The 21867-nt window shown below is 26.2% G+C and overlaps 8 protein-coding genes across 16 annotated transcripts; 4 read left to right on the top strand and 4 right to left on the bottom strand.

Annotated features, from left to right (window-relative positions):
* Positions 1 to 76: 76 nt before the first annotated feature.
* On the bottom strand, positions 77 to 1334 carry LOC107065588 (DNA polymerase beta; the record flags this gene model as incomplete). Its single annotated transcript, XM_089173633.1, is given in 6 exon segments — positions 77 to 224; positions 293 to 501; positions 564 to 846; positions 918 to 1039; positions 1042 to 1080; positions 1149 to 1334. Coding segments are annotated over 6 exon segments (954 nt in total), but the record flags the coding sequence as incomplete, so codon positions are not given.
* A 223-nt stretch (positions 1335 to 1557) lies between these two features.
* Mppe (Metallophosphoesterase) lies at positions 1558 to 4138 on the bottom strand. Of its 2 annotated transcripts, none has more exons than XM_015322381.2 (7): positions 3872 to 4138; positions 3420 to 3629; positions 3093 to 3255; positions 2848 to 2979; positions 2600 to 2734; positions 2267 to 2498; positions 1558 to 2166 (listed from the first exon to the last, which is right to left on the bottom strand). In XM_015322381.2, the coding sequence occupies exons 1-7, from the start codon at positions 3886 to 3888 to the stop codon at positions 1976 to 1978; spliced, it is 1080 nt and encodes a 359-aa protein (XP_015177867.1). In that variant the 5' UTR covers positions 3889 to 4138; the 3' UTR covers positions 1558 to 1975. The 2 variants fall into 2 exon arrangements, with proteins under 2 accessions (XP_015177867.1, XP_089029843.1); XM_089173717.1 differs by having other exon boundaries at positions 3420 to 3525; positions 3872 to 4137.
* An 86-nt stretch (positions 4139 to 4224) lies between these two features.
* Positions 4225 to 7115, top strand: LOC107067096 (U3 small nucleolar RNA-associated protein 6 homolog). The gene is given in 10 exon segments (XM_015322308.2): positions 4225 to 4469; positions 4636 to 4762; positions 4853 to 4993; positions 5074 to 5264; positions 5337 to 5624; positions 5719 to 5978; positions 5981 to 6063; positions 6177 to 6347; positions 6431 to 6605; positions 6691 to 7115. Coding segments are annotated over 10 exon segments (1869 nt in total). The 5' UTR covers positions 4225 to 4377; the 3' UTR covers positions 7032 to 7115.
* On the bottom strand, positions 6959 to 8977 carry LOC107067105 (tektin-B1). The gene is given in 8 exon segments (XM_015322319.2): positions 6959 to 7314; positions 7405 to 7441; positions 7444 to 7627; positions 7704 to 7926; positions 7996 to 8166; positions 8238 to 8498; positions 8569 to 8731; positions 8790 to 8977. Coding segments are annotated over 8 exon segments (1287 nt in total). The 5' UTR covers positions 8836 to 8977; the 3' UTR covers positions 6959 to 7112.
* A 186-nt stretch (positions 8978 to 9163) lies between these two features.
* Positions 9164 to 15253, top strand: LOC107067115 (uncharacterized). 5 transcript variants are annotated; one of them, XM_015322331.2, is made up of 5 exons: positions 9164 to 9315; positions 13159 to 13635; positions 13788 to 14061; positions 14319 to 14646; positions 14731 to 15152. In XM_015322331.2, exons 2-5 carry the CDS (start codon positions 13186 to 13188, stop codon positions 14756 to 14758), a joined length of 1080 nt encoding a protein of 359 aa, XP_015177817.1. In that variant the 5' UTR covers positions 9164 to 9315; positions 13159 to 13185; the 3' UTR covers positions 14759 to 15152. The 5 variants fall into 5 exon arrangements, with proteins under 5 accessions (XP_015177817.1, XP_089029842.1, XP_015177826.1 ...); XM_089173716.1 differs by lacking the exon at positions 9164 to 9315 and adding an exon at positions 9331 to 9512; XM_015322340.2 differs by lacking the exon at positions 9164 to 9315 and adding an exon at positions 10126 to 10444.
* Positions 15254 to 15767: 514 nt separating this feature from the next.
* On the bottom strand, positions 15768 to 16821 carry RpL38 (ribosomal protein L38). 3 transcript variants are annotated; one of them, XM_015322412.2, is made up of 5 exons: positions 16722 to 16821; positions 16529 to 16556; positions 16143 to 16203; positions 15934 to 16056; positions 15768 to 15840 (listed from the first exon to the last, which is right to left on the bottom strand). In XM_015322412.2, exons 2-5 carry the CDS (start codon positions 16529 to 16531, stop codon positions 15800 to 15802), a joined length of 228 nt encoding a protein of 75 aa, XP_015177898.1. In that variant the 5' UTR covers positions 16532 to 16556; positions 16722 to 16821; the 3' UTR covers positions 15768 to 15799. The 3 variants fall into 3 exon arrangements, with proteins under 3 accessions (XP_015177898.1, XP_089029846.1, XP_015177903.1); XM_089173720.1 differs by having other exon boundaries at positions 16727 to 16789; XM_015322417.2 differs by having other exon boundaries at positions 16652 to 16782.
* A 146-nt stretch (positions 16822 to 16967) lies between these two features.
* Positions 16968 to 18834, top strand: Urod (uroporphyrinogen decarboxylase). The gene is made up of 7 exons (XM_015322370.2): positions 16968 to 17141; positions 17235 to 17532; positions 17607 to 17765; positions 17844 to 18005; positions 18078 to 18215; positions 18303 to 18476; positions 18575 to 18834. The coding sequence occupies exons 2-7, from the start codon at positions 17236 to 17238 to the stop codon at positions 18713 to 18715; spliced, it is 1071 nt and encodes a 356-aa protein (XP_015177856.2). The 5' UTR covers positions 16968 to 17141; position 17235; the 3' UTR covers positions 18716 to 18834.
* Positions 18835 to 18978: 144 nt separating this feature from the next.
* LOC107067151 (BAG family molecular chaperone regulator 2) lies at positions 18979 to 21157 on the top strand. Of its 2 annotated transcripts, none has more exons than XM_015322404.2 (3): positions 18979 to 19403; positions 19802 to 19914; positions 20002 to 21157. In XM_015322404.2, exons 1-3 carry the CDS (start codon positions 19193 to 19195, stop codon positions 20233 to 20235), a joined length of 558 nt encoding a protein of 185 aa, XP_015177890.1. In that variant the 5' UTR covers positions 18979 to 19192; the 3' UTR covers positions 20236 to 21157. The 2 variants fall into 2 exon arrangements, with proteins under 2 accessions (XP_015177890.1, XP_015177881.1); XM_015322395.2 differs by having other exon boundaries at positions 19799 to 19914.
* Positions 21158 to 21867: the final 710 nt, after the last annotated feature.

The following is a 21867-nucleotide window of genomic DNA, read 5'->3' as shown; positions in this document are numbered from 1 at the left end:
ATATATATATATATATATATATATATATATACATATTCGAATCTCTTACTATAAACATTATTAAAATACTAATACATTGTTTACAATAAATTTATTTTTTTTCATTATATTATTCTTTATGTATATAAAAAAAATCTCGATCCTTTGGTTCTTCAAAAGGAAGTCCAAGTATTTTTAAAATATCTTCTTCACATGTGATTTTCTCAGCTTCTCCTGGAATACCTGAAATAAGGATTATTATTCAATTTTTTATTATATACAATAGAAACAATTTTATTAACAAATAATATCTTTTTCTGTAAGTCGTTTTAATGTATATTCATTTAATGTATATTCATTTAATGTATACTTTTTTTCCAACACATAAGCCCTTATATTCTTATTAAAAAGATCACTACCAATATAATGAAGCATAGCACAATAATATTGATCATATGGTATCCATCTTATGTCCAAACGTCTGAATAATTCACTTTTATCATTTGACACACGACAAACACCCTAAAATGTTAAATTAACGAATCATTAATAATTGTATCAAATGAAAAATCTAAGTATATTACCATAAATTTTGTTGGTCCAATAGATATTTTATCTGTAATTAAATGTTTTTTTCAAGATATTCAACAATATTTTTAAGCATATCACTATTCTTTTTCTTCGGAAATATAATCTGGATGAGTTATCACTGCATCCATATCCCAGCTGTCTTCTTTATCACGTCTATAACATCCACATATATTAATAATGTATTCTTCACTCAATTCATAAATATACTTCTTTAACAATTTTTCAATTTCAGCTATTTCTGTTCTAGGTACCTTTTTCTCAAAATCATCAAAATACCTGGAAAAGAAAATGTAATCCATAAATTTTTGTAAGAGTAATGGTAGACAAACAAAGTTTATCAATAATACTTTAAACCAAGTTGTTGATAATTATTCAATAATTCCCAGTGTTCTTTTAAATCATCCAAATTTTTAATTCCAAGCTTGATTAAACATTTTGCTTTAGCAAGACCAATACCAGAAACACGAGTGTTAACACACTCATTGCAATATTATCATCATTTTTATTAATCTACAACGAAATAATGATCAACATCCATATTATAGAAGTATAATAGAAATATGTTGCAATATATTTACTTCTTTTAGTTTGCGTAATTTCCCAGTTTGAAGAAATTCGTCTATCTTTTGAGATATGTGTCTTCCTATTCCTGGCAACTTTCTAGCTTCTTTTTCACTCTTGACTCTGTCACTTAAAGTACTCAAGCTAGTAGCTCCTTTACGATAAGCACTATATTTGTATATAAAGTAAACATATGTTTTTATTTACCACTTTCTAATCATAAAAAATAAATAACAAGAGATAATTGTATTTATATAGACATAGAATTATTATAAATGCATTTAAATGCAAAAGATAGATTCATTATTATTTAAAAAATAATCTTGCTATATATGATAGATCAATTAAAATTTATAATGTTAATGTTTTGATATTTGCGTATATGCACATTTTTAAATATATTTATTTATATAGATATATTTTCGGTTTGTGTGTTGATTATTGAATTTTTATTATGTATTTAAATATAATTTTATATACAGCAACATTTGTTAAATTATTTATATAAGAAAAATATTAATCGATATAATTTTCTTAGCATTGCATAAGCTATGTCTAGTGTTTTACACAAATGCATAATAACGAATGTGCATAACACTGATACAGGCACATATGTATGTGTTATATAATAAAGGAATTTTGGGAAACTTTTTATAGATACATTAAATTAAATAAAAATCTTAATAGTTAAAACTATTAGAAAAAAGACAGAGCATCAATATTTATATAATTTCCATTAAATTTTGTTTTAAATATCCAATGTGGATGATAGAACAATCACATTACTTGGACGGATTACTGTCGCACTAAATAAGAATTAATCAAATTTTTGAATATTAACGATTTATGATTTACTGTACTGCGAAATGGTGGGTATACGATTATATGTTGTATGAGTCTTGAAGCAACAGCTGCATATACAAGAACACATTAAAAATAATATCATTAGTATTATAATAAAAATATAAGTCTTCAGCTGCAACAACCTATTTGGCAACCATAGAATTGTAAATTGCACTATTTTTTCTTGAGTATCTGTAATAATAATATAATTATATATATATATATAAATATATACACACTAAAAACAACTCATTAGGAAATAAAAATAAAAATATATTATTTATTTTTATACCAATATAAGCAATTCCATAACCCATATTACGAGTGCCCATTCTATAAGAGCATGTTGGTATTTGAACTTCATGGATATCACCTACATCCATTCTTAATTGATAAAGAGGTGTCTCGTCAGGTGGAAGAACCCAAATTTCACTTAATTGATCAGTCATCGTATCCAAACTAATGTGCAACGCTTTATGTTCATGTGCAGTAAAAATAATTTGTGGTGATAATTCTTTGATCATCTACAATGAAAAAATAAATAAAAAACATCATCGTCGTTGTCGCCGTTTTCGTTATCATCATCATCATTGAGTATCTCTTATAAACGTATATATAGACATACATTTTGTACAAAACTTCCTGGCATAAATAATAATGGTATATGACTAAGTACAACATTGGTTGTATTTCTTTCAGCATAATCATTAAGAAATGCATCCTTAGGAGCTTCTGGTATAAACTGAGTCAATCTGTTAACCTAAACAAAAACAAAAATAAGAAACAAACAAAAAATATATATTTACTAAAAAATAAAATGAGTTTAATGAAAATCGAATAGCTTAAAAAATCTGCTTATTAAAGGTATGTTACCTTAAAAAATGTAACACGTTTATAAACTAACACGTCGGGCTGAGTGTACGCATAATGAAATCTGTTATGAATATTCATTGAAACCTTATTTTCTTCTCCTCCGATATCATTGTCACCAGGTAAATAGATTTTCTAATTAATGTCAAGTAAATTGGATAAAATATTAATCAAAGCGATGTAAAATATATCATTCAGATAAATGAAATAGATCATTAATCATAAATCATTTTGTAAAACTACAATACCATTATATCATCAGAAGTTTGAAATATATAATCCAATCTTTTTTTATATGTATTAAATTTTTCTGCGTCAGAGATGTGGCCTTCATCCATGAGATCACCAAGAAATACTATAACATTTGGTTGAGAGTATTTTAAAACTCTTGAGAAGGTTTTTTCTAAGTACCTGTAAATAATACACTGTGGAACAAAACCGAGATCAATTTTAACATTTCATGAAATGTTTAAAAAATGTAAATATATATATCTAAATGTATATTGGGTATCCAACGTTTAACTGGGCAATTAATGCTAGTGTATTCTAATTATTCTATTTAGTGTTATACTTACCTATCGCTATCCCATCTTGCTGCCCATGAGCCCATATAATTCTCATTTTTCTCTCCTAATATTTGCGGATCCGCTACTAAAAGTACTTTAACGCAATCTGTACAATCTGGCAAAGTCCATTTAAATTTTTGTATCTCATATTCAAGATATTCATTATAAATAATAGTGATAAATATAATGGTACTGATACAAATTATTTTATGTTTCAATCTAAGTAATAAATTTTCATTATTATTATTATTATTATTATTATTATTATTATTATTATTATTATTATTATTATATATTACCATTTATCTATTTATAAAATAAATAATAAAAAATCTATAAGAGTAATATTTCAATTCTTTGGTAATTAAATATACAAAATTTAATATCTAATTATTAAATTTAATCATCAATTTATTAAATTGGATTAAAAATAATAATAATCTATTCAGTTATATAATTACCTATTTCGCCTCAACATTTTAATGTTTTTTATTTTATTTTTTTTTTTTTAATATCAACACTTCTAAATTTATAATTCTGATATAAATGAACTAATTTCCAATATTCTCATATCATTGTTAATTTGAATAATTATTTAAGTACATTTTAATGTTCCCAGAATTTTAATTAGAGAATAATAGAATTTATATATACACTTTTATATGTTACATATATTAGGATTACAACCCTCTTTCACTGAAGAGTAAGCTGTAGGGTTTCCAGATTAGAGGGTAAATACCATTTCTTGATAGTTTAAGTACGTATTTTCAAATGCAGATGGCGCAATATTAGTTCTATATTTTTTTTACTACAGGCATATATAGTATCTTTATACTACCAGAAGATTTAGATTCATTCACGTGTGTTTTAAAGAAGTGTATTCGTACTTTGCAATTTATTATTTGTAATAAAATAAAAAGGTCTTCTTTTCATTTATATAAAATAAATATAAATAAAACAAGTCAAGATGGCAGAATTTGTTGAAAAACGATGCGAGGATATGATCCCTGAATTGGAACAAATGGAAAGGATAAAACTTTTTGACATAAACGAAATTCGGTATGTCCATGATATTCAATACATTGATGTTTATTTTTTATATAAAAATACAAATAAAATTTAGCCTATGTAATGTTAATGTTAACGTTGATTTTACATAACCTTCATAAAATCACTTTTTACAATAATCTTTATAACAAAATTTTATTTTTTATTATTTCAACAGAAGTATAGCAAAAAAACTCAAAGAATTTGAATACAAAATTCAACGACATGTAAAATGTAAAGAGGATTATTTGCGATACATTCAATATGAAATGGATCTCCTAAAACTAATTAAACAACGTAGAGATGTAAGTGATTTTTTCTATTTTTTTCTCTTATTATCATAGTAATGTAGTAGCCTAATATATTTTACTTAAATCTATTATTTTATTTGATAGAAATATGCCATTACTCATAAAAAATCTGATATCGACAATGCAATTAAAAATAAAGTTAATCTTTTATACAAAGAAGCCATATCGAAGTTCCAAGAAGATGTTAGATTTTGGATTGCATATCTTAAATTTTGTAAACACATGGTAAGTCTATTTATTATATATGATAAGTAAATTAGAAATAGATTAAATTGTATTAACCATAATGCGATTGTTTTGATCAGCGTTTTCAAAATAGTGGTAAAAAAACAATAGTTAAAATGTTACAAGTGCATCAAGATAAACCTAAATGTTGGCATATAGCAGCACGCTGGGAAATTGAAGAAAATAAAAAAATAGATACTGCTCGTCAATTAATACTTCGTGGTTTACATTTTCATCCAAATTCACAAATATTACTAATCGATATTTTCAGGTAAATATAAATAAATATTAATTAATATTAATTTAATTTTAGATAAGAGTAATATATTCAGCTTGCTTATAGATTAGAATTAGATGAAACATTAAAAAATACTGAAAATAATGAAAACGAAATGCAAAGTTCCCCGTCTAAAAAAGATGATGATGATATGCCTGTACCGTTGAAAAAAGATGATGATGATATGCCTGTACCGTTGAAAAAAGATGATGATGATATGCCTGTACCATTGAAAAAAGCTTATGTTATATATAAAGCAGCGAAAGAATCCGTTGAAGATATTAAATTTATTGTAGAATTACTTAATATAGCAAAAGAATATAAGGCAGAACAATTGGAAAAGAAAATTGTTAGGTAAATTTTATTTTGTTATAAATTTATAGACAATGACTTAGAGAGAGAGAATTAGATTATGATTTATTTGATCTAAAATATCTATATATTTTAGTGACATGATTCAACAATATGCACATGAACCTTTAATGTGGGATACAATGGCACGTCGTGAATTGGAAGGACTTGTACAACCATTTGTGTTTGACGAATCTATAATGGAAATTGATTCCTCGGAGCAGTCTACTTTAAGAGATCGTATAATTTTTTGTAACAAGGTTTATCAAACAGCAGTAAAAAAAATTAAAACTGAAGAAATGTGGTCTTTTTATATAGAATGCTTATTAGAAATAAATCAAGATACAGAAAACTTGCCAAATTTAAAAAAAAATTATTACAAAATGCTTTGACGCAGGGACATCAAGCTAAAAAATTAAAAGAAAAATATTATTTACATTGGGTGAGTATATATTGGGGTACTTATATATATATAAGTAGAAAGTTGTATTAATTATATAATACTAACAATAAGTAAAATCTATATTTGAATAATAATAAATGATTTTATTCTAGATTGATATGTTGAGTAATGATATTAAAGATGAGAATGCGCCAAAAAAATTAGAGGAAATTCTTTCCTCTGCTACTGAGAATATTCCTGATTGCGTTTCTCTTTGGCATATTAGATTAAAACATTTATTTATTACAAAACAGGAAGAAGAAGCTGATTCTGTATTTGCAAAAGTATAATATTTTTTTTTTTTATTTATTATTTTAAACGATGGTATATGAAAAATATTTTTAAAAACTTGTTTCTTTTTACACAGGCAATACAAATTCTTGGTGAAAAATCATTATCTTTGTGGAGAATGAAGCTTTTACATGCGCAAGTTACAAATCCCAATAAAATTGAAGAAATTTTTCAAGCTGCAGTACAAGAACCTCTTGAAATTTCTAAAGATATGAAACCTAGTTATATCGAATGGGTGGTTTTAACCAAAAGTATTTATTCTAATATTAATTTCCTCATTTCTAATATTGATTTGATAATAATTAAATATTTATATCATTTAATATATTATTTTAGGTATTCAAGCTGCTCGGAAGATATACGAAAGTCTTTGCTTACAACCACCCATGTGTCTTGAATTACATCAAAAAATGGCCGATTTAGAACTTATGCAACCAGAAATTGTATTAAAACATGCAAGACGTCCTTATGAAATGGCCACTTTACAATTTGGTAAAACTAATCCTAAGATTTGGATAGATTATATCATATTTGAAATGAAACATGGAGAAGCAAAAAAAGTTGGAAAGATACACAGACGAGCAGTTAAAACTTTAGATGCAGCTTTGACCGATACATTTATTACTGAATACGCTTTAATCAAAGCTAATCCTGATTCAATAAAATTAGTATCTTGAAACATAAGATATGTCAAAATTAATTTTTTATGTGTTATATAATTAAGAAATGTATAAATAATCAACATGTAAGATCCAAATTTATGATTCCAATGGTATTTCTTTCTCCATACGAGTCAATATAATATTACGATCTGTTTCATTGGGTAATCTTGTTCTATCGCCAGTTTTCAATGTTGATCTCATGTCCAAACACATGATATCTGTTGAGAGCGAATGCTGTTTATCTTCTAAATTTCTATCAATTCGTAGAAGCAAAGATTCTAAACCATTATATGTTGCTCTATAAAAAGAAAAGAAAAATTTTATAGAATTAAAAATCTCTCGAGATATATTCGTTAATAATAAAGTATTTATAGATAAATATACATACTTTGCGTTGTCAATTGTTTTAGCTAATTCATTTTCAGTTTTTTTAATTGTAAAACTTCATTTCTTAACCCGATTTGTGTTTCATCTTCGCACAATTCAAAACCAGGACGGTAGCTACGATTTTCTAATCTTGTTTCGGCACATTTTATTGCGTCTGTTTTATGTAAAAATTCGCCTTCTAAACGTATTATTTCTTTATGTAAATTTTCCATTTCTTTGTGCATCTGTAATGTTGATGTTAAATTTATATTAATTTATAAATACGAAGAGAAAGTTATATGTTGGATTTCATTCATATACCTTTAATTTCTGCCATTCAAGTTCGTTTCGAGCTTTTTGAGTTTGATATATTCGTTTTCTTAAAGCAAAATCAGTAACATCTTGTTGAGCTTTTATATCGTTCCTAGCACGTTCTCGCATAACTTGCATACCTTCTCGAAAGCTATATACGTCGCTTAATTCATTATCAGCCAAGATTTTCAAATTATTACAATTTTCTATCCAACCTTCGTAAGATATCTCACTATAATACAATGAATATGTATATTTATTACACAAATCATAAATTTCATCAATTTAATAATATACTTACTTTTTTGATTTTTTCAAAGCATTTGGTTTATAACTAATATTAGCACAAGTACGATCCAATTCGAGATTTTCTTTATCAATTCTAGTAGTCTCATTTTTATCTTCGATATCTAAACTTATTTTAAATTTAACTTCTTCCAAACAATTTAATTTTTCCCATGCAGCTTGCACCCTGTTATAAATCTTTTAAAGTAATCCTTATGCATATATTATATAGTATAATAAAAATTGATAAACATTTACTTATCGGTTAAAAAAGCTTTAATATTTTCGATAACACAAAGTTCTTTTTTTAATTCCGTATCTGCCTCGTCATAAGTAAGTTCAGTTCCTCTACGACAATCTCTCATTGAAATACATTCAGCAGTAATTTGTAAAGGATAATTTAATATATCTATTTCTTTTTCAGTGTCTGCTTTCTCATCTTTTAAAAAACGTATTTCTGAGAGCAATCTTTCTAGTAAATGTTCAAATAATTCTTTCCATCTGGAGAGTTCTGTTATCCTATTATAGAACATTACATTTAATTATTATACTTCAGTAATGTATATCATTTTTTAAAAAGAATTTTCACCTATCTGCTAATCGGACATTATTCATATATGTATTCCATTCTGTTTTAACTCTTGTTTCGGATCGAGTAATCCTTCCTGAGCTACGCAATTCAAATGCATCTGATGTTCTACTTCCTACACTTTGCTGAAGTTCCCATTGCTTAGCATACCAATCGGCTAATCCTTTTTAAATAAATCATCTTTAAATTATTTTCATTTCTAAACTTTTGTTTATACATACCTATATGTGATACTGGTTTCTCATAAACAGTTACAGATTTAGCCATTACGAAATAAAATTTATTTTTTAATTCAATCGAATTACCAGTAGAACAATTCAATAAACTTGAACAATATGGAAATTTAAATAATCATTAGAAGAAAGGATTCAATATAAGGTCGTTTCTATGACGATATATATACTTATATATATTAAATAACTTCGACATATCGATCAAAGCAGAAATGAAATTTAAAATTGGCGCGATTTTATGAATCCAATCTGCTAATTACGTTTGTTAACGCCGATAGCGCCTTATCATGGAAACATAAGAATTAATCAGACAGACGCAGTAAAGAAGCAAATGTACGTGTGACGCACTATTATCTACATAGTATTTTTCTATGTTACCTTGAATTGTGTGAAAATAATATTGTGCATCTATAATTATAAACTGATCATATAGTAGAAGAAAAATATTATAAATTAATGTTGCCATCATACAATCATACTCGTCTTTGTATGATAAAACTGGAAGATTAATAAGGCAGGTAGAATGAAAAATTTGAATGGAAAAGGAGAACATAAATCTCTCCTTGCAATCAACCAATTTAGTTGTGTAAATTGATGTATGATCGTCAATATGGTGACGATCTGTTAGGATTAATCAAATATTTAGACAGTACAGAACATACTTTCATAAATAACAATTATCCAATTAATACGACTTATCACGGATGGCGGGTAAATAGTAATATATCGAATTATCAATTAAAGATATTATTATAAATAATACAATAAATATAACAACAAATAAATTACTTAAATAATTTCATGTATTTCATATAAGAAGAATTAATATAATCCTATACGTAAGAGAGATGAAACAAAACTAAATATTTGTTGCGTATCGGCTCATGACATCATCCCCTCACAAGAACGTGATGCAGATTTCTTCGCGATGTCTCCGTTTATAGATGTTATTTTTATAATTTGTAATCCTACGTATAGTCAGATATTCGAAACAACTAAAGTAATAGTAATAGAAAAAATAAAGCAGAAAGTCAATAATTGCAAATAATCCGATTTTAGGAGATTTCAATGAAATTTTATTTATTTGCATAAAAGCCGAATGAATGAAAATTATATACTCTTAAAATAAGCAACTTAATTAAAAATTAATACGAAGAACCTAAATTTTATATATATTTTATCTTTCTCTTCATTTATTTATTATAATATTTGATATATTGCCAATCGCCTATTGTGAAAAGCCGCATATTATATGTGTTCAGAATGAATGGTAACGTAACCATTAATTCCAACTGAACAGGATATACCGATCCCAAAAATTCCTCATCCAAACCTATAAATGATGAAGTCTCAACTTTCATTGGTTGAACCAAATTTGTCCAATATTTTATTGGCCCCTATGAAGTGCATTTTTCGAAGAAATAGGGATACTTTATAGTTTAACACGTGTACTTATACTATATGTCCTTTTCCAATCACTCTGACTATACCACCAATAGTACTATAATCTTTTATGGTAGTAAATTTAACTAGTTAGTTTGAAATATCTGAATATCCATACAAGGTCAACGCTTCATTAGCTTCTCTCGGACTAGTCTAATATTCTTCAAAGAAGTTTCGACATCTCTGATATTTCTTCAATTGTAAGCTTCATTTTTTTCTTCCTTTTTTCCCCTTTTATATCCATTTGGTGCTATAAGACGCCAAATTAGTTCGATCATTTCAATGTTTAAAATAATATTTTTTTATACAGTAACTATAGCAATTTTAGCGTTTAGTTGATGAACATACTAAATTAAAATCAAAGTTGTTTTATAAAATAATTATTAAATTTATTTAATTTGATGAAATAATTCATAATTTTTTATTAGGAGGATCCATTTCTAGAGAATTCTAAAAAAATAATCCCTAGATACACGGTAGATGCACTCGTAAGATTCTAATTTAGAAAAAATGTTAGTTAACAAAGCTTTCTTTAATTTATTTTAATTCATTCTCCAAGAGACACGATCAACAGAAATAATATCCAGTCATCGTAGCCTTTAAAATATTTATATAGTTATTTAATAAATATCGTACACTTTGTAGTGATAAGATTTAGAGTCAACCTTTTCTTCTTTTTTCTTCTCTTCTTTCTTACATTTCGATAACTTGACCCATTAATATAACTTCAAAGTTACATGGAATTATACATCCAAAGATTAATAAGGTTTAACAAATCTGAAGATGTATGAACCTATACTTTTCGATTTTATCGTAACAAAATTAATTTTGTATTTAAAGATTAATATATGCTAAATATATTTAAGTTAGATTATAAGGTTCATATTACATTATTTAATTTCAATGCAAGAACAAAATTTTTATTCTAGAGGGTTAATGAAAAACGAAAAAAAATGTAAAACTCAAATGGTCGTTTTTTTATTATCTGTAATTACTTTGTACGAGTACTGCGTATGTAATTTTGCAGATCTTGTGATCTAGGTTTCAATAGAATTCTTTATTTATAGACTTCATTATTACATCTATCAATAGAACAGTTTTTTCCGAAAATATTAAACAAAGATCGGTACGTACTTGTTTAACTTTGGATAAGTCTTGTTACAATTGTTATTCTTTTTATATTCATTTGAAGATACTGTATTAAAGATAATATTAGGTATATTTAGAAATTTTTAATAAGTAGTGAAGTTGCATCTAAATCCTTTTTTTACTTCTAGTATAGTTAGTATAGTTATATAGTAACTATACTAGAATTATGATGTAGTACTATAATAGTAGTAGTATAGTTTCATGAAATAAAAATTACATAATATAAACGAATTAGTTAAATAATAACTGTGCATAAGTATAGATCAATGGTTTATGATCAGTTTTTATAGTAAAACGCAATTACTGTATTTATTGGTTAGTAACAAGAGAACTTCGTTAGAAGATAAAAAGGAAGAGACAATTGTTGGTCAGAAATTCTTAGTCTATATTGAAGTTATTATTTGAAAATTCAATTATTATTAATTGAAATCAACAAAGCATATTAAGAACTTCTAGTTTGTTTGTTGTAAAAGTCTTTAAATTTGTTAGGTTCATAAGTTTTTGTCTTATATATCTATTCCTAATATCAGTTATGTCACAAGACTCTGATCAACTTGGTTTGTTTCATGAACTATACATTGAAAGAAACAATAGATTAATAGAACTTTAGTGTCCTTAACATAAATTACAAGTCATTTAGCTTGTGAGTTAGTCAATTCTGTTTTACATAATTTATTCTGGCTCATAGACTTCTGTATATATCAAATGCTAGATTGCCAAAAGTTAAATGTATTGAAATCATCAATTAAACTAATAGAGATATTTATAAAATAACAAAAAAGTACATTTTTTAATATATTTTTTTCATTTTCATTTTCTCTACTAATGGCGACTAACTGATGTGTATTGTTAGCTTCATCTTTTTATCATTTTCTTCCAATGAATCTTATCATTATATATATTTAAAAAAAATAGTTCAAATATGTGTGCTGCATGACCAAGCTTAGCAAACAAAACAATAGAAGAAAGAAATAAAAGAAATATCACTTGACTACTACGTTAACGTGGCATGTCGTAATTCGGCATCGGAATTCAACATTCGTTTATAGCTTTAGATGGATTTGTCCAATTTTATTGTCCATTGGAATAGCGCTAAATTTGAATAGCGTTTATCATTTATTTTCGAGATATGGAGATCGTTTTTATAAAGTTTAATCTTTAACAAAATTCCATTTCTATCGATAATAATTTATTATGTTGAAATGTTTAGTTTGAATCATATCTAAAGAAAAGAATTATTTTTCATAGTAACGTGAAATTACGTTTGGAAACTTATGGCTGTAAGGTATATCAGAGCCAATGTTTTAATACATTATGCTAATACTTCAAACGCGAAAGACAAAAAACAATTTTGAATGATTCAATAGAAGATCGCAACTAGTAGGAGTCGTAACATAAAATATGATCAGGACGATGTATTTAAAGAAAGAAAATGCATTAACATCTTTTTTTTTTATATTAATCAGCATCATTCTCTTTACAATGAGTTTCGTAAACAAAACATATTTCTTTAGTTAAATTCTTTTCTAATTATAAGTAATAAATAGGTAACGGATCGTGTCTCTTGGTGCGGTTTTATAGCGATGGTAGTGTGGGATTGGTGGCGGAGAGTTGGTGGTGGTGATGATAGTGGCGATAGTGGTGAAATAATAGAGGTGGTAAAAGAAAAGGGCGGTAAAGCATAGTAAAATATTGTGACGCATGTAAAACGTTAAAAAAACGTAGTATATTTATCCAAATTCTTGACTAAGCGGTGTTTTTGCAGTTGGAATTAAACTGTTGACGGATTAGTATGCGAAGACTCAGCATGCGAACGAAACGCAAGAAGTCAGAGAGAAACAGTGAAAGCGAAACTGAAGAAAATGGCGACGAATCATCGAAACAAAACGATATGTCAAATAGCGAAATTAGTAACGATGAAAATAATAAAAAAGATAAAGAAAATGAATCTGAAGAGAACGAGGATCTGAATAATACCCCCAATCGAAAATCGGGCGGAAAGAAGCAGCGCCTTTCAAGAACGCGTCATACCGAAGAACAAAAAACGGCATCACCAACAAACAGCAAACAAGCGTCGAAAACGAAAAAGCAGTTGGAAGATTCCGATGATATGAAGACCAATACAGATCAAGAAAATGGTGCTGTAAATAGACGTGGAGCTAATAAAAGACGTAAAAAAGATGAACAAAAAGAATCACCTACGTCTAGTCGTGGTGCAGTTAGCGGTGAAGAGGAGTATGAGGTACTTTTACTTATATACCAGTTAGAGCAATGGCGTGCCGGTCGATTCTCCCGCCTAACGAATATTATTATTTCGAACGGCGTAGATTCTTTCTCTTTTCTTTTCTTTTTATATATAAATAAATTGTATCAATTCTAGAATTCGATTTTTAGGTTGATAAGATCGTCGGTCATCGTACTATCAAAGGTAGACGACAATTCCTTATTAGGTGGAAAGGATATGGAAAAGAGTCTGATTCTTGGGAACAAGAGAAGGATTTAAATTGTCCTAAACTTATCGAAAATTTTCTCCTGGATGAAAATGAAAGTGAAGAAACTATATCAGAAAAAACTACTAAACCGAGTAAAACCAAGTCAGTTAAAGCAGATAAAAAGAAAGAGATGAAAAAATCTAAAGATAACAAAAGACAATCCACTATGTCTGAAGGTTTGCTTTATTCTTTTTTATTTCTTTACGAAAATCTATTTAATAGCAAACACAAGTAGGGGACCTTAGAAACTGTTCTCTTTTTAAAATGTTTTTTCTTAAATACAGTAACTTATGTCATTTTCAAAAGAAACGGGGTTCATATATATATACATACACGCATACATATTTACTATAGATTATACTGTATTTTGCGGTGCTCGAAGTACACATATAATGACTTTCTATAATGGCATTATTTAAATATTTAATTACAGAAGAGGAACCGGATACTGACTCAATTAAAAATGATGAAAATCAAAAAGAGTTTGAAGTTGACAAAATAATAGAAGTACATTTTAGAAAAAATAAAAAGAGAGAATTCCTTATTCGTTGGAAGGGTTTTAGCGCTGCAGACGACACTTGGGAACCAGAAGAGAACTTAAATTGTCCTGATCTTATAAGTAAATTTATGGATAAAGTTGAAAAAGCAAAAACTACTCAAATGCGGGAATTAAGAACAAATCCTGCTCATACTAAACGTTATACATTATCGACACATGATTCAGGAAGAAGATTATCACGTCGACATATTGACAAACAAAGGTAAACTTTTTACCATTTTACATTTTTCTTCTTTTATGTTTTCAACTTTTTCCTGATTATGCATAAACTACTAATTTTTTACAGAGCTACATATTACGAGTGCTATGAATAAAAAGAAAGTTATGTACATTGATTACAATTTTGTCGTCGCTATTTTTTCGTCTTAATTTTTACATTTTTCTTTTGTTTCTCCTTTTTGTTTTATATCTTTTTTTAAAGAAGAAAAACAAATTACTTAAAAAAATTCAATTCATATTTTTTTATTATAGTTGAATATACAATATATATATATATATATATATATACATATATATATATATATTGTAACATATACTTTGCATCTTTCTAATTAGTTGTTAGAAGACTTATGTTATAATCAGAGTAAAATAATATATAATTAGATTATATAAATGTTTTATAACTAATTTATATATAATCTTCGTATATTTTGGTAGTTAATACTGAAGATAATATTAATTTTATGTTATCATGCATACAAATAACAATTTTTTGTCAATTGTAGAACAAAAAAATAAAGAAACACTATATTATACTTCAACGAGTTAAATACTGCGAAATAAACGACGATTAAATATTTTGATGTCAACCCAAAAAGAAACATTATATTAGAATTTTAAATGATTTAATTACATCATTCATTTTATGTATATGATATTGAAGAAAATATTCATGTATAAATACTAATAAAAACTTGAAAAAAAAACCATATTTATTACCCAATTTTAGTGGGCATTTTGTACAATTTCAGAAATTTATACATTGACGCGTATTCGTAATTAAATTTCAAATAATTCATAACACTTACTTTTTTACCTATTATTTTGTTTATTATCTAAAAGAAAAATATTTAAATTTATAGTATTACATTTTCAATTTAAAAAATACTTTTATAATCTATTTACAAATTGAAAATTGGTATTTTATTTCAAACAGCGGTAGTTTTTGAAACAAGTAATACAGAGACACATGGATTAATACCACATAACATTATATGGAAAATTTTAATTTAATTGATTATTAGAAGAGTATAAATTGATAAAATAAGTTGTTTTAGAAAAGTAAAATAAAATTTGAATTAAAAAAATCAATAAATGTACACATTTATAAATTCAATGATATTTTATTGAATCATTTACATACGCTCACTTCTTTTCACTTCTTTTACTTGTAAGCCTAAAATAAATATAACAAATCTTAAAAACATATTTTCTTATTTAAATGAAGTAAGTTATTAACCCTGTATACATATGTATATATTTTACATACCTGGAGGCAAAGATTGCTTTAATTTCTCTGCCTTTTCTTTATCCGTAATGACAAGAGTATAAAGAAATCTCGAACAACGGACCTTAAATTTAACATTGTCTGCATTCTTCTTTATCTTGACAGCTATTAAAATCAAGTAGAAATTAAGTTGTAATACATTGTCGTTCACAAAAGATATTCTTTTAAAGCTAGTGTTTTTTAACACTTACATTTAGCATCCTTCCTTCTTGCCTTCAAAAGAAAATCTTTGATTTCTTTTATTTCACGTGGCTATAAAAAAGATGTGAAGTGTTATATTACATATAAATGATTAATACAATTAAATTGTTCAATTTATATACATAAATATAAATTGTTAGTGAATTAAAAAATAAAAAGTAAAATATGAACGTGCATAATATTGTGTAATATTGTGAGTATTAAATTTAATCAGAAGTTGTAAACAATCAATAAGTTCATGACTACTTCTACAAGATTTCATTTATATAAAAAAATAAAACACACACAATCAACTAATTCACTTTTAGAGAGTGATTTTTTTGTATAGACTTTTAAATATTAAAACATAAGAGTATTAATATTAATAAAAATTTACCATTTTGAATGTGTTTGATCAGCAACTCCTGAAACATTCAAAGAAATAACCTAGTTAGAAAAACATATTGAAATGACACTTACGCAATCTGCAATTATATATTTCTACATATATTAAAGTTACCAAATCAATAAAATGATACAGGATTATTTTCTAGAACACAGATTTTATTTCACTTGAATACGCGACTCACCTCACCTAAGTTAAACCGGAAAAAGAAATTTTCAGGAAGATCGAAGCTCGTAGTCTAAGATTCGAAATAAATGTACTGCAGCACTCTCTACAAAAAATTGATGAACTCTCTATATGAAATAAAAACTGTCGATAAGTCTCTGTCCGTAAAAGATGCTTGTCGGTAATATCAATATAGAGGCCACGATCGAAGTATCTGCTTTTTGCGGCTGCTGTTAGATGACGCTCGATTTCTTGTCCAGAGGTAATCATATATATAAAAATGTAAAGTATCGCATGTAACATGATAAAGTTAAAGTTATATATCTTTGAAATGATTATCTGAGAGTAAACCAGTTAATAATTTTGATAATATTTATTTTAACACAATATCAATTATTTTTTACTTTTATACAGAATTAAACAAAACCATACTATTAAGGTAAACTGAAGAACATACAATTTACGAGATAATACGTTAAATTAATGATTATTTTATTTCGAAGTTGATATTTAAATATCTCTCTTTTTATAGTATGACAGAGCACAATTTTCCTGTTTTACAAAATGATCGAATTCTCAAAACAATTCGTGGTGAACAAGTAGATAAAGTTCCTGTATGGATTATGAGACAAGCAGGACGTTATCTTCCAGAATTTCAAGAAGTTCGTGCGAAGCATGATTTCTTTGATGTTTGTCAAAATCCATCATTGGCATGCGAAGTAACATTACAACCTATTAAACGTTTTGATTTAGATGCAAGCATTATATTCTCTGACATTTTAACTATTCCACAAGCAATGGGTTTGACAGTTGAAATGGTTCCTAAAATTGTAAGAAATTTAGAGTATTAATTAATAATATATATATATTTTTTTTTCATTAAAATGTTAATGTAATTTTGTAGGGACCGGTCTTACCTAATCCTTTAAACGATCCATCAGATTTATCAAGATTGATAAAACCCGAAGTAGAAAAAGATTTGAAATATGTTGGAGATGCTATAACATTAACCCGTCATAAACTAGAAGGAAAAGTTCCACTTATAGGATTTACTGGAGCACCTGTTAGTATTTAATTATATGTCTTACATACTACATTTATATATATATGTCTATGTTCAATAATCATAGTATCATTTTAGTGGACGTTGATGGGTTATATGATTCAAGGTGGTGGTAGTTCTGTTATGGCTAAACCACGCACTTGGCTTTACAAATATCCAAATGAGTCACATCAACTGTTACAACTTATTACCGACGTAGTAATAGATTATTTGGTGATGCAAGTTAAAGCTGGTGCTCAGGTACAACTGAATAAACCGCTATATTGTTACGTAATATGCAATTATTGATTAATATTCAATATTATATTTTAGTTATTACAAGTTTTTGAAAGTAATGGAGATTATCTTAACGACGATCTATTTTCAAAATATTCTCTTCCATATCTTGTAAAAATAAGTAATGGAGTAAAGGCAAAGTTAAAGGAACAAAATATTACGCAAGTACCAATGGTAAAATTTGATCATTCAATTTCTTTTAAAAATTAAATAAATTGTTTTTAATATTTCAACGATTGCAACACAACTATCTTTTTCTAGATTGTTTTTCCTAAAGGTGCAACGATGAATTCTTTAGAAATGCTTGCCAAAACACAATGTTATGAAGTAATAGGTTTAGATTGGACTGTAGATCTACTGGAAGCAAGAAATCGACTAGGAACAAATATCACCTTACAAGGGAATATGGATCCATGCGCATTATTTGCAACTGCAGTAATTATATTCAAAAATTATTTTCTTTCTTATTTTATTCCATCCAAATAACTAAGATAAAACGGATTTTTTTACATATAAATACTTTTCATTATCAGGATAACGTTACTCATAGAGCTCAACAAATGGTAGAAGTAATTGGTAAAAGCAGATATATAGCAAATTTAGGTCATGGCATTCTACCAGATACACCAATCTCATCAGTTGAAGCTTTTATAAAAGGTATTCATGCTGTCTAAATATATGAGATGTGATGATGATGTATGATATATAATATATGTACATAAGTAACAAAAAAAATGAAAAATATACAATATATATGATCGCATTTATAATAAAAAAATTATACATTATATAATTATTGCATTTTCTTGGGAAAAAAAAAGAAAAAAAAACCAAATCAGATTAGATCAAGCGAAAATATTGCAAATTCAAATTTCCCGCTGAGCGTATTGGTATAGCCAATCATAGGTAGTCATGTAATCTTAGCTGTTCGGATAGGTCAAATATAAAGTTAGCCGTAATCACGATGCCGCAGTTCTACCTTCAATTTTTCGCATGTTAGATGTATGACAGCAGCCTATTCTATCGTGTCAATGTATGAACCCTTAAAAAATAAAAAATATCATTATTGAATTTGTTGCAAAGGCGGTGAACAATATTAAATAAAAATTAAATACTCGAGTGGAGATTATTCCGAAATAATTTTGTTTATAATGGAGAGTCCTTTACCTCATATTGTTGAAAGTGCGGATTGTGATAGTACGATAAAACCGAAAGATAGGTTAGTCAATTTGTTGGATCAAATAGAATTACATGTAGAACAACTTCGGAAAGATGCCTGGAGGCTTGAAGAAGAAAAGGATACTTTATTAACTACTTTAGATACTATTAGAAATAACGAACTATTAAGTGCATTGGAAGAACGTGAGTATTATAAGTGCTATGATCTATGTTTTAAAGATACCTTTATCTGTCGAACATTCGAGTTGCATCTAGAGAATCTCTTTGAAACATTGCAAAGGTGTATGTATTAATTGTTGATAAGTGATTTATCAAATTACGCGAACTTTTTTTATATTCCTTTTTTATATACGATATGTTTTGTTTATTTTAAATAATTATACAATAGCATTGATGGTTTTAAATGTTTTTTACAATATATGTAGGTATACGTTTTTTTTTGTTCATTTAAATGTTATATTTTTTAATTATTAATTAAAATAGAATGAAACATTTTGTGAATTATTAATTGAAAAAAATGTTCATTTATAAATATTTAAATTAAACATTAATAGTAAGATATTTTTGCCCTTTTTAAGCAGCAGACAAAGATGACGTATTAAGATATGCCGAAAGATTATCCATGCGATGTTTAACTGTTGATGTTTTAGTAAAGATACAACGTGATAATGTCCAACAGGAGGCATTACATCAAGTATATTTCATTATAAATATATACGTATTTATAACATAATATAATAAATATATATATCACATTTAATAAACAATCATTATTTTTAAGGTAAATGGTTTAATAGATGGTTTAATTATTAGTCTCCGTCAAGACCCAAGTGGAACCAGACAAAAATGTGCAGCATTTATGAATGCTTGTTCATCTCAAGCAATGGGTCATTCAGATAAAAATTTTGAAACTGCCATCCTTGGATGTACTTTGGATGATCAAAAAAGAGTGAAGAAAAGACTACAAGGTTTATTGGATTATATTGATAAAATGCATACCATTGAATTTCACTAAAAGACCTATGATAAATAATATTATAATGTATATTGCGAATATATTGATTTATGCATTTTCGTAATATGTGTTTTTAGTAAAGTTCTAATATCGATAAATACGAGTATTAAAAATAAGATGTTTAAATAATCATTCTTTAATATGCATATGCAGCAGAACTCTATTATTTTTCTTTATATTTGCTATGATCACAACACACACTCATGCGTACACGCGGTCAACTTTTTGTGAGTTTAGCATCTATATTTTTATTTGTTACAAAAATTTTAACTATTTACATTATGTATAATAAGAAACAGAGTTTACATAGCCTATAATTACAAATGAATAGAATTGGTGGTGTATATATTATATATTACATAAAGTATAATATGTCAATGCACATGCCCTAAGATTGGACACCAACAATTCCATTCGATCTATAGAATTATTAATGACACATGTGATACTCAAAGAATTTTATAAAAAATTAATAGCACAGGCTTGGAGCTTCCTTACCTGCAACATTAATTAAAAAATTATAATTATACGTGTAAAAACTTAAACAAAAAGAATAGAAAAAAGAAACAATACAAGAGAAACAATATAAAAATGATTAAACAAATAAACATACAATATATTATTTCACTATAATCAGTTTTAAATGCCAACAAAAGGTTATTACATATACGTATATATATTTTATGTGCTTTTAGCTTACAATTAAGAATTAAAATAATATAAAAAGTAATTAATACTTTTTGTCGGATGTAACTTTAAAAAGGAAACATTTATTTGTACACGAATATGAAAAAAAAAAAACAATCTTAATTGGGAAATTTTATTTTAATTTTGAAAAATATATTTTCGTATTAAATTTTTCGTGTTTATTTTTAATTTAGGTTCTTTTTTATTTTTGTATTTTTTATCAAGCACATCAAATCCAATATTCTTGATATTCTTTTAAATCGAGGGTAAACATTTAATACCATTTTCATAAGGTATATTTCGTCATCCGTAATTGTAATTTATTTTACAATTTTTATAAGACTTAATTTGGTGATTACCGGATACGTGGGTTAATTATTTTCTTAATTTAATCTTATTTTATCTAAGATTAAGTATATTAGAAAATCATTTTCTTAAGTAGTTTTTTACCCACGTAACTATATTTAAAAATATAATATTTATCAGTTAAAATAATTACTTAATATGAAATAAAGAAACTATAATTCCTTATCACAATATATTAATTCTTTATTAATGAACAAGCTGAAAATTGTTATTATTAGATACATATTTTCTAATATTATATAGTCTATAATGCTATTAATAACACATGTATTAAAACGAAATATAAAATTTATTTTAATTCCTATCTTTTTGTACTCCTTATTTAATATAATTAGAAAGTTTTTATACTTATATTGTTTCAATCATAATTATTATATAATACATTATCTTTTGATCGAATAAATTACGGAAAATAGAAAATGTGCGTATAGAATTAGTTAAAAGCAAATGGTCAACCATTTTAATACAAGTGTGTGATCTTATATATATATATGTTTTATTTTTAAATGTAAATATCTTTAGAATAAATATTTAAAATGATATAGTCAAAGATTATTTTTGTTTTTTTTTTCATGCTCT

This window comes from Polistes dominula, unplaced genomic scaffold (genome assembly GCF_049000335.1).
Source record: "Polistes dominula isolate Pdom_NZ unplaced genomic scaffold, Pdom_raw_medaka contig_33, whole genome shotgun sequence".
NCBI classification, from domain to species: domain Eukaryota; kingdom Metazoa; phylum Arthropoda; class Insecta; order Hymenoptera; family Vespidae; genus Polistes; species Polistes dominula.
The sequence above is the reverse complement of the archived record's forward strand: the minus strand, read 5'-3'. Positions and strand labels throughout refer to the sequence as shown.

Coding starts and splice junctions, on each gene's coding strand:
- Mppe (XM_015322381.2), bottom strand. Junction 3,256..3,419: donor GCAAGATGGGATAGCGATAG/GTAAGTATAACA, acceptor TATTATTTACAG/GTACTTAGAAAAAACCTTCT. Junction 2,499..2,599: donor CAGGAAGTTTTGTACAAAAT/GTATGTCTATAT, acceptor TTTTCATTGTAG/ATGATCAAAGAATTATCACC.
- LOC107067115 (XM_015322331.2), top strand. CDS start 13,186: ATGCGAAGACTCAGCATGCGAACGAAACGCAAGAAGTCAGAGAGAAAC. Junction 14,062..14,318: donor ACAATCCACTATGTCTGAAG/GTTTGCTTTATT, acceptor ATTTAATTACAG/AAGAGGAACCGGATACTGAC. Junction 14,647..14,730: donor CGACATATTGACAAACAAAG/GTAAACTTTTTA, acceptor AATTTTTTACAG/AGCTACATATTACGAGTGCT.
- RpL38 (XM_015322412.2), bottom strand. Junction 16,057..16,142: donor AAGAAGGAAGGATGCTAAAT/GTAAGTGTTAAA, acceptor TGATTTTAATAG/CTGTCAAGATAAAGAAGAAT. Junction 15,841..15,933: donor AAAGCAATCTTTGCCTCCAG/GTATGTAAAATA, acceptor TATTTATTTTAG/GCTTACAAGTAAAAGAAGTG.
- Urod (XM_015322370.2), top strand. CDS start 17,236: ATGACAGAGCACAATTTTCCTGTTTTACAAAATGATCGAATTCTCAAA. Junction 18,006..18,077: donor AAGTTAAAGCTGGTGCTCAG/GTACAACTGAAT, acceptor ATTATATTTTAG/TTATTACAAGTTTTTGAAAG. Junction 18,216..18,302: donor ATATTACGCAAGTACCAATG/GTAAAATTTGAT, acceptor ATCTTTTTCTAG/ATTGTTTTTCCTAAAGGTGC.
- LOC107067151 (XM_015322395.2), top strand. CDS start 19,193: ATGGAGAGTCCTTTACCTCATATTGTTGAAAGTGCGGATTGTGATAGT. Junction 19,404..19,798: donor ATTAAGTGCATTGGAAGAAC/GTGAGTATTATA, acceptor GCCCTTTTTAAG/CAGCAGACAAAGATGACGTA. Junction 19,915..20,001: donor AACAGGAGGCATTACATCAA/GTATATTTCATT, acceptor ATTATTTTTAAG/GTAAATGGTTTAATAGATGG.